General features: G+C 33.5%; 1 protein-coding gene across 3 annotated transcripts; it reads right to left on the minus strand.

The window, feature by feature from the left end:
• Positions 1 to 3,292: 3,292 nt before the first annotated feature.
• Positions 3,293 to 9,199, minus strand: LOC133803775 (pre-mRNA-processing factor 39-2-like). Of its 3 annotated transcripts, none has more exons than XM_062241893.1 (6): positions 8,345 to 8,516; positions 8,012 to 8,092; positions 7,386 to 7,535; positions 7,015 to 7,188; positions 4,293 to 4,338; positions 3,293 to 3,765 (listed from the first exon to the last, which is right to left on the minus strand). In XM_062241893.1, exons 1-4 carry the CDS (start codon positions 8,504 to 8,506, stop codon positions 7,018 to 7,020), a joined length of 564 nt encoding a protein of 187 aa, XP_062097877.1. In that variant the 5' UTR covers positions 8,507 to 8,516; the 3' UTR covers positions 3,293 to 3,765; positions 4,293 to 4,338; positions 7,015 to 7,017. The 3 variants fall into 3 exon arrangements, with proteins under 3 accessions (XP_062097877.1, XP_062097878.1, XP_062097876.1); XM_062241894.1 differs by lacking the exons at positions 3,293 to 3,765; positions 4,293 to 4,338 and adding exons at positions 8,560 to 8,711; positions 9,085 to 9,199 and having other exon boundaries at positions 6,717 to 7,188; positions 8,345 to 8,461; XM_062241892.1 differs by lacking the exons at positions 3,293 to 3,765; positions 4,293 to 4,338 and having other exon boundaries at positions 6,717 to 7,188.
• Between the last annotated feature and the right edge of the window lie 1,069 nt (positions 9,200 to 10,268).

A 10,268-nucleotide genomic window follows, 5' to 3' on the forward strand; every position in this document is an offset into this window, starting at 1 on the left:
AACTTGATCTTACCTCTCATTGATCCCTTTTTCCTAGTTGCCTCTTAATTCCACTCCAAGCTCTAGCTTTAAATTCCTTAGGTTTCCAGCACCTTCTCCTCAAAACTTCAAAAAATGCCTCAAGTGTCCCTTGAGAAGAGATGGAACGAGAGAGAGAGAGAGAGAGAGAGAGAGAGAGAGAGAGAGAGAGAGAGAGAGAGGTAATTGGGTTGAGGCTTATCTGAGTTTGTCCTAAGGCTTCTACACAGTTCAAATGGGCTAAAATTATCCTTATGATAAAAAGACCATAATTCCCCTTAAGCATCCTTTTATCCTTTAATAAGCCCAAGGGCAATATCGTCATTAGCCTCAACTCCCACTAATCCTCAATTTGTCTTATAAATTCCCAATTAATCCCGACACGCCCAATTAATCACCAAATAATTGCACGTTAACCAATAATTCCTAAATACACACTAAGTCCCCAAAATACCCTTAGGCTCGCCACGAGCGGGGTATTGGACCCTGTTGTGACTATTCTACTAATCCGCTCACTAGGATCGCCTCGAGCTGAATACGGCAAATATATCCACATAATAATGTGGTCTTAATTATTTACATACATATAATCACATTTATGCCCACAACGGGCCAATATTACAAATATGCCCCTACTATCAAGAATGGGCCCACATGCTTATTTAATACACGTAAACATGCATTTAAATCCATATTATCATATAAATCATGTATGCCACATAGCCACACATTTATTCAATTAATTTAACATGTATATCCCATTATGCTCTCTAGGCACTGTAATCAAGGCACTTAGCCTTAATAGTAAATTCGGGTTGTTACAACTATCCCATCCTTATTGAAATTTCGTCCTCAAAATTTATTCAATCATCTTGGGATACCAATCCTGCAAATCTAACTAAAGCCACAGAGTCTAGTCCTTTACCTTTTTATCCCTTAGTAACACTCTCACTAGAGTGATAGCTTTATTATATAAGACTTTATCTTATTTATCATAATTCCTTTAGCTTTTCCTTGCGGAGTAACCCCCACTGAAATTCTAGGGTCTCTTCACCCCATCAACGATAATATTTTACACCTCTTTCCTTGACATTGGCACCAGTAACACCTTATGAGCCACCACCCATACTAGGGTAAGGCTAATCAGTAGGCCCCAGGCCTAGTCCTTGGTAAGATCTCGAAAGTTTTATTTAATTGGGAGTCAAAACTCCTATTTCTTTCCAAAAATATCTTATCCTGTCTAATCACTACTACAAAAATTACATGATAAGTCGGTTAAAAACTGACATCTGAATGTTCATAAGTCGGTTGGTAACTGACTTCCCATGCAGTGACTTATGATGTAAAAACATGGTAGGTCAGTTGGCGCCAAATCGACATCTGGTGTAAGACATTGTAGGTCGGTTGTACACTGACCTCTGGTGTAAAACATGATATGTCGGTTCACAGCCGACTTATGGTGTAGACATCTATTGTCTGTTTTAGTAGAACCGACTTATGGTGTTTTTTTTCTCTTAAAAAGTGTATTATGCCCAAAACAAATCATGTTTTTTTATACAAACAAACTGAACAAAACAAAACATATATCATAATAATATAAAATACTAGAATTTGAACTAAGTATCTAAAATAACGAGTCTTAAGTTAATTACAAAATGACTCACATAAGCATTGTAAACTATAGTTAGGCAACAAAAGTGTGTATATCTTCAAGAAAGTCTAAGTTAACATTGTAAGTATATCTCATTAAAAGTCTAAGTTAACTAAAGTGAGTGGACCTATGTAGTACTCATCAAATCCATGACGCATTGTGCCCATTCTTCACGTATTTCATTGATCTCATCCTTTGTGTAATAGTTCTTCTCGCCACACTAAAACAAAATTCATTGCATGAGTTGAATTAATATGTTTAATCTTAAGGTAAAGCTAGAACTTTAATAATGAATATTTTCACTTACATTACTAGTTAGCCATCGCATTGAAAACTCATTTGTCACGAAGTCCTTCATCATCCTCATAATATAGAACCCACATTGTACTGATTGTAATGGTTGACGAGGACAAATAATTATTCTTACTTGTTAGACCTGCAACAACACCTACTTCGTTCCCAAAAATAGCTTTTAAAACTCGAATATAATTATGGAAATAAACATATATAGGAAATAACTTCGTAAATAAATAAACAAAATAAGTCAATAACCCTTGGAACTGTGAGAATAATAATAGGAAAATAAAATAAAATAAAATTGTAAGAAAAAAATGAAAATTATGCTTAACTAATCACACGTGAAGAAAGCTTTTTTCACAAAAAATGAAAAAAAATAAATAAAATTGAGGAATATTCTTGAAAAGGCAGTGTATATACTACTAGCTAGCTTAGTGTGTTTAATTAAATTAAGAGGACAATTGATTAATAAAATATGAATATGTTCTCCTCTCAGTGCAGAAGAGGAAGAGAGTTGAGTGAAACAGACAAAAGAGAGTGGGAGAAGAGATAGAGGTAAGCTGAGCATATATTCAACTGTGCTATGATTAACCTAGCTAGCTAACATAACCCCACTTTCTTTAAACATGCCATATATAACTAGATATAGTCATATAGAAAATATGCCACGTTGGACTTTTTTTTTATGTAATATTATATATATAAACCGCTGACCATGTGAGGAGCTACCCCTCTTAGGTAAGATCAAAATTTGAGTTTTGGCTTACGATAGCACCATAAAGACGTCCAAATTGAGTGGTATTACTGAACTTAAATACGTTAAGTTTCTACATTACTCGAGGCATCCCCAGAAAATGCACAAATAGATAAACTAATATAGATTCTACAGATATCAAAACTCATTAGAAAAGGAATGGCCACAATTATTTCAAGAACGTTTATAACTTAGGCAATCCTAATTATCTTGTCTTATTGTCAATATGTAAAAACTCCAGACTCCAAAATTAACTAGATAAAAATTGCATAACCTCCCTCCAATTCCAATACAATCAATTAAAAGTATTAACGCAATAATAAATAAGCCAAAGTAATCATTAACAATTCCCAAGCTTTAAACTGTTCTTCTAACCGTAATTTCCAGTAAACAACAAATTGTAATGAAAAATAATATGTTAATAACATACATACTAACCTGAGTTGTTTTACCACTACCATACATACTAACATACATACTAGCAAAGACCACTGTGATCCTTTTTAATATATATTGAATCCTTTTTAATTTAATAGACCACATGCATTAATAGTATTAATATAATATAATATTAACAGAAAAGTCAACAAATACAACCAGTTTATATAAAGATAAACCATATATTTCACAAAATGTACACTAACAGTAAAAATAACAATTATATATACAGAGCAAGAAAAACATCTCATGCTTGGATTGGATATGATCATTGGGAATGAACAACCCCAACTGAAGCTAATCATTTTTCTTTTTGTATAGATCAAGACAAAAAAGAAAATCTCTTACTGAAACACAATTAAAATTTTATAAACCAGTCATTATTATATTCCATTTGACATTTCAATGCCTAGATACATCAACACATTCAATAAAATGCCTAGATGCATGAACACATTCAAGCACAAATCATTAAAGACCACGTACCTGAAAAATGAGCCATTTTGAATAACTTCAGAGGAAACACAAAGTTAGTTGTGAAAACTCAGGCTCCCATTTCCCCAAGTAAGCCATTTTCAGAAGTCATTCCAGTTAAAGCCCGTTCTTTCTAACATATAAGCATAGCAAAATCTTGAAAAGGGTCTAACCAGAATGATGGCTAGAAAATTTGCTTCTTTATAGCCATGTCAAGATAACTGCTAAAATAGAAAATTCAAACTAATAAGCAACTTCAAAACATTGCATTTGCTGCATAAATTCAGCATGTTGTAAGTATTAATTTGTAATAGACAAAGATTTTCATAAGTAGCTCTCCTAAGAGTCAAATAGACGGTACTAAAATTAATACTTGGCTGATACTTTACTGGACACTCAAACACATTCACACACACACACACATATATATATATATATGCACCAGTGTACGTGTGTTTATTCTACTAAATGCGTGACATATTATAAATTTTTAATTTAATTATCTTACAGGATCAGTAACAATTAGTCATTATATATCTATGGACACAAAACAGAATAAAAGGAACACATAGAGCTTTTTGACTATATATTACTGTAAAAATAAATAGCTTTTACACTTCTCTCTCTGTTATGCTAGGGAAAAGGGGGAGGCTAGGTAACCTTTGGAGGTAGTTTTCCAAAAGCATCTCAATTTCTTCTTCCTCTTCTGCATAAAACAAAACCAAACCAAAATTGAATTTGTTGCAATGATTATATTTCTGATGACAGTCATTATCAGCAAGTTTATGAAGAGTAAAGTCCACTCTAAATAGTAATCAAGTGGTAAAACAGTCCAAATTCAACATGTTATACATATGATGTAAGCATATAAATATATACTTCTCAAAGTCAAAAGTCTGCCTTTATTGTGCCAGAATCTAAGCATATGAATATGAATGATGATGTGGTATAAATTGAAGAGTAAGAGCCAAAACAAGTAGTTATCAAAGCTAAATTGTGACCCTTATACTGACACACAAAGAGAGTTCAGGTTCTACCAGCTGGAGATGATCTGGCAGCTGATACTTTCAATCACAAGTTCATAAATAATTTCAGCACCCAGTAAATCAAACATAGTAAACAAGAGCTAGCTTGCAATGTATATATATATATATTTATATAGAGAGAGGAATTATTCAAACATGGGTCAGGAGGCTAGGCAAATAATAATCTTAACTCATACATGGGATCCACCCCACACCAGTATTCCTAGTGAATAAATACACTACTAAATTTTTAGAGTTAACGAGTAGTAGTACATAATTTCAAGATATATTTTTTATTCATTTTAAAATGTTCTGGCATGAGAAATATCCCCACAACTGATTCGAAGAACAGTCACATTGATTGTTGAAGAAAATGATGTCTCACAAGCACATCACGTGAATTTGTAGGTTGTAATCGTGGCTCATTCTTTCCTTTGAGTAGAAAAGATCAATACTGCAGAGTAAAACTTTTGCAGAGTATATTCCAAAAGCTTCTTATTGATATTTGCATGTTGCTGTCCCTTAATCAATTAATTAATAATTATGCTTATATACATATATATGGATTTTGATTTGAAGTTTTCTTGGTCCCTTATCTATATAACTTAAGGGATTGGCTCAAGTCCCCTACTCCGGCTGATATCTATGTTATCGGGTAACTAAAGCTACTATATACTTTGTTAATAGTCTGGTCTTCATTCATGGTAATAATATCATATTTTGTTGTTTGTAATTATGTTGACTAGGTTCCAAGAAATAGTGCCTTTAAACGCTGGTAAGCACTTGTGGAGAAAGATCAGGTGAGAAGACTATTTATATATATATATATTCAAACAATGGTTTGAACTTGATTGTAAACTGATATTATGGTTTTGGTTTTGGTGTATAGCTAATAATACAACAAGGAGGTGGTCAAGTGTTCCAAGGGTGGGAAGAAGGGCCAATAGATTTTGCTCCAACTTACAAATATATTGCTAATTCAGATCATTATGTTGCTCAAACCTCAAATAAATCCAAACACAAACAAAGAACACCTTCCTGGTAAGTCAGTCCAAGTCTAATCATGTTCTCTAATAATTGCATCACCAATTGAAGACATCCTTTTATTTTATTAGTATTATTTTCCAATGACACTGTTGAAATTGTTGTAAAAAAAGTTGTAGTACTTATCATTATTATCTCTCTGTTCTATAATATCATAGTATTATAATCATAATTATTATTATTATTATATTAAATATGTGTAGTGGTGCAGTTTTTCAATGTTCATGACAGTTTAGTATTTTTTTAATGCTGAAGGATATTTCCTAGCCTAGTTGAAGCTTGCAACCTATACTCACCACTTATTATTAAGTGTAGTTATTTTCAATAATATTCTTTGTTTTTTCATGACCAAATTAATATTATGCAATTGATAACAGTGCATGTGGAAGCTATCATTGACTAAATAAATAAAAGCAAGTAACATGAAGAAACCGACATTTTTGCTATAAGAGTACTAATAATAGTGGAGTACTAATCATGTGCATTAAGGCAATAAGGGCTGTATTGATTAGACTATACATCTATGTGGGTGTTTAGCAAAATATTTTTTTTCTTTGTATTTCTATAAAAGTTACTAACTGTGTGATTGTGTTAATGATAACAGGTGTGATAGGATATTGTGGAAAGGAGAAGGAGTGAAGCAAATGTGGTATGGAAGAGGAGAATCAAAGTTCTCAGACCATAGACCTGTCTATGCTCTTTTCTCTGTACAAATCGACTCCAAAAGACACAACAACAGCAATAGCAACAGCAACACCAGGCTAAGACCAAGGCCAATGCCATTGGTGGCAGGCACAGGAGATGGCAGGCACAGGAGTAGCCAAAGTGCAGGCTGAGGAGCTTTTGCCGGTAGTAAACAGCAGCAGCAGGAGGTTTTGACACAAACAAACAGCAGTTAAAGTAAAAGCAAAGGAAAAAGCAAAAGCAAAATGCAGTGTTGTGCTGCTGCTGCATCGGCTGGAGTGGGGTGCGGCTGCATCTCTGGGCGTTTTTCATAATATAATATAATATAATATAATATACATGTAGAGAGAATATAATTTTTGTTTTTTTGGGGTTTCGGGTTAGGAGAACATAGTTTAACTTGTAACTAAAGTAGCCCAGCTTTTTGCAGAGAGCAATTTTTTTTTATTTTTTATTTTTTTTTGGGGGAATGATATGATACATGCTGATTGAGAAGAAAGGTAGAAAGTGAGACTAATCAAATGTGAAAGGGTTATTCTTGGAGAAAGCAAAGCAGAGTTTTGAGTCCTCTACTTTAACTTTTATGTGAGAGTAATATTATTACTATCTTCAAATGAAAAAGTCCATACCGATCATAAAAAAGGAGTCTGTTTCCCTTGTTCCTCCTCCTCCAATCCACACACCTCCTCGTGTAACCTCAGCCCCACCATCTCCACCTCACCCACACCGCTAAAGTGTCCAGGGAAGGATCGTCTAAAGTGAGAGCACAAACACTTCCACCAGAAATGGGGATTTTGAGTCACCTGCAGAGAACCAACATGTGTTTACAAACAACCCCCACACTGACGAGGAAATTTTGCTTGTGGACACATCATAATATAGTATAAGGGTACGGCGCAATAAAATAAATGAAACACAAATTGCTTTTTGCTAGAATGAAATGATGCTAGCTAAGGTATTTCTGTATCAATTAGTTCAAAAGGGATTGTTTATTTTTAACCTTTAAATATAAGCTTGAAACATGCTCTGCATCCTTGACATTCCAACCTTGAGACACATCTGGCCCTGGAGATATTACATTAGCTATGACAGAGTCGACCACATGTATGTGACGCTGCCCTCCATGCAGAGTTGCAAAATTTATTAACTCCTACAGAATCAACAGTCAGGAATCTTAAGGTACGGTAAGGTCAAAATAAAAGCAAATTTTGAATAGAATTGTACAGTGTTCCACCAATTCATGAAGTCATTAAGGTTGTTTGATCATTAGGGCAAGCTTGGATGTTTTTGTTACTGCAGCCGCTGGAGAGGAAGCTAAATTTTGATAGCAGCTGCTCTCTTTCTGGGAAGTAATTTTTACTAAGGATAGTTGCTGTATGTAAACATGGTTTATATCCATGAATACTGGCTAACTCTGGAGCTGTACTTTAAATATCACCACAAAGTTTATTATACTTACACGCACTATTTAAACTCTGCTAATGCTTTAGTGGATTAATCTTTAAATAACATGTAGGAGAAGACATGTATTTTGGTGCCAAAACTAGTCAATATTTTCAGCATAGGTAAATGTCAGTTTTGAAAAGCAATGCTTGGAATAGATAGACGCTCAAAGAACATAAATACCTCTAAAAGTAACCGGCAGTTAGGCAAGCGTTTGATGCCTTCTATTAAGATATCTCTTGCAGCATCTGCATTATCAGTGATCTGTATGCAATAATGCCTCTGAAACTTAATCATAATTTCATAACACCGGCTTATAACAGTACAGCTAGGAGAAGAAAAAAATTACAACAAAATCTTAGAAGAGAAAATTTAACTCTGAGGAAAAAGAAAAAGGTGTAATAAAAAATGCCTCACTGGACCAAATATAAGCAAAAGTAGACACATCATGAGAATAATTATACAATAAAAATCCAAAAACAGAAAAAGGAAAAAGGGAAGAGAAGGTTTACCCACCATGTATTTAAGTCTAGAAAAGTGAACATATAAAATAGGAAGAGTATTCATCATTTTCTTCAGTTCAGCCATTGCCAGTGCTTCTTCATACATATTAGTAGCTGCTACAAAATTTCCCTGAAAATTTTGCAAAATTAATAAATACATGCCCCTATTTTGCATCTAGAGTACATGAAAACCAACATTTCTTCTATACGATGAAAACATTGATTTACCAGATGCTTTTCCATGTTAGCCTTCCTTACTACATTTCTACAAAATTAGAATCTGACTCTCCGTCACAATGAAGAAGTGCAGTGCGTGCCCCAATTATATCTCCTTCACGTTCTTTAAATCTGGCATTAAAAAGATGCATTGCTGGCACTCTCTGCAACGAACATATGAGGAGGATCATAAACATCTCCAATCATGTATAAAGCAATTGAGTCAAGACATCCTATAAAAAGCAGCAATCAGGCAAGCTTCAGCTTCAGCTTCAGCATCACAGAATTTTGATTTTTGTCAATGTGTCTTACTCGTGTTGTCCTTGATGGGACTTGAAGCAAGATACATTTATCAAAAAAATATTTTAATTCTCTGATAAATCTATTTAATAGGATAAATCCAATAATTAATCTGAAACTAAAATTTGTTAGATGAAAAAATCTTAGTGGAGAAAGCAAAGCAGAGTTTTGAGTCCTCTACTTTAACTTTTATGTGAGAGTAATATTATTACTATCTTCAAATGAAAAAGTCCATACCGATCATAAAAAAGGAGTCTGTTTCCCTTGTTCCTCCTCCTCCAATCCACACACCTCCTCATCTAACCTCAGCCCCACCATCTCCACCTCACCCACACCGTTAGCCAATATCCATTTTTTACTGAACACAACCCAAATTCATTATAATGTCAAATTAGTTTGACATTCCTAGGGGTGAGGCTACACAGAGTTGACAAAATTGCCCGAGCCTCTTTGGTAGAAAATTTATCACATATTATTCCACTCCCCTATGTCACGCTTCAGAGAAGAGACTTTTGCTGAAGTTGGACAATGTCGATATAATAGAGAAACACTTCTTTCATTATTACTCTAAAAAACTAATTACAGTACAAATACGAACAACAATTTCGATATATATATATATGAATAAATATGGAGTGATAGAAAAAGAGACCGACCTAACCGGAGACCGCTGGTGAACAACGCAGTGAGAGATGCTGCCACGACCGGAGACCGTTGGTGAACAACGGAAGGAGCTGTTGCCGAACGGTATGCTGGTGAAGCTAAGTGACCGGAGTTGAGGAGGGAGAGTCGCTGCAGTTTGGGTTGCTGGCGGAATGAAGAAGACGAGAATAAATTTTTTTTGCGGGGGTGTACAGTGAAGAAGAAGAGCGCGGGATACTTAATTTTATTTGTGCTTTTTTTTCCACCCTAATTTTAACATGGTATGTCTCCAATACCAACCGACATATGATGTAGCATCATAAGTCATTTCTAAAACCGACTTATGCTATTAAAATTAAAAATATATAATTTTAACAAGGTAAGTCAGTGCATTAGCAATTGACCTATGATGCAGCATGATATATCTGTTCTAGAACTGACTTATGATGTTAAAATTAACAAATATATAAGTTTAATATGTTGATATTTTGTTTTAAAATTATAAATCTCCAACTTTTTTAGTTTATTTTTTTTCAAATATTTATAAATATGTCATTTATAAATTAAAATATTTTCTTATTAAAAACTAAATTAAATTTTTTTAATTCTGAATAATTAATTAATTAATTAATATTTTAAGAATTATAATATATGTAATATTAATAAGTATATATTTTTTATACTTATTGCTTTCACAAATCAATTATATATATGTATTCTTTAATAAAGTAATATATTTTAAAATTCAAATAATAGAAAAACAAATTAGACGATCTTTA

This window comes from Humulus lupulus, chromosome X, assembly GCF_963169125.1.
Source record: "Humulus lupulus chromosome X, drHumLupu1.1, whole genome shotgun sequence".
NCBI classification, from domain to species: domain Eukaryota; kingdom Viridiplantae; phylum Streptophyta; class Magnoliopsida; order Rosales; family Cannabaceae; genus Humulus; species Humulus lupulus.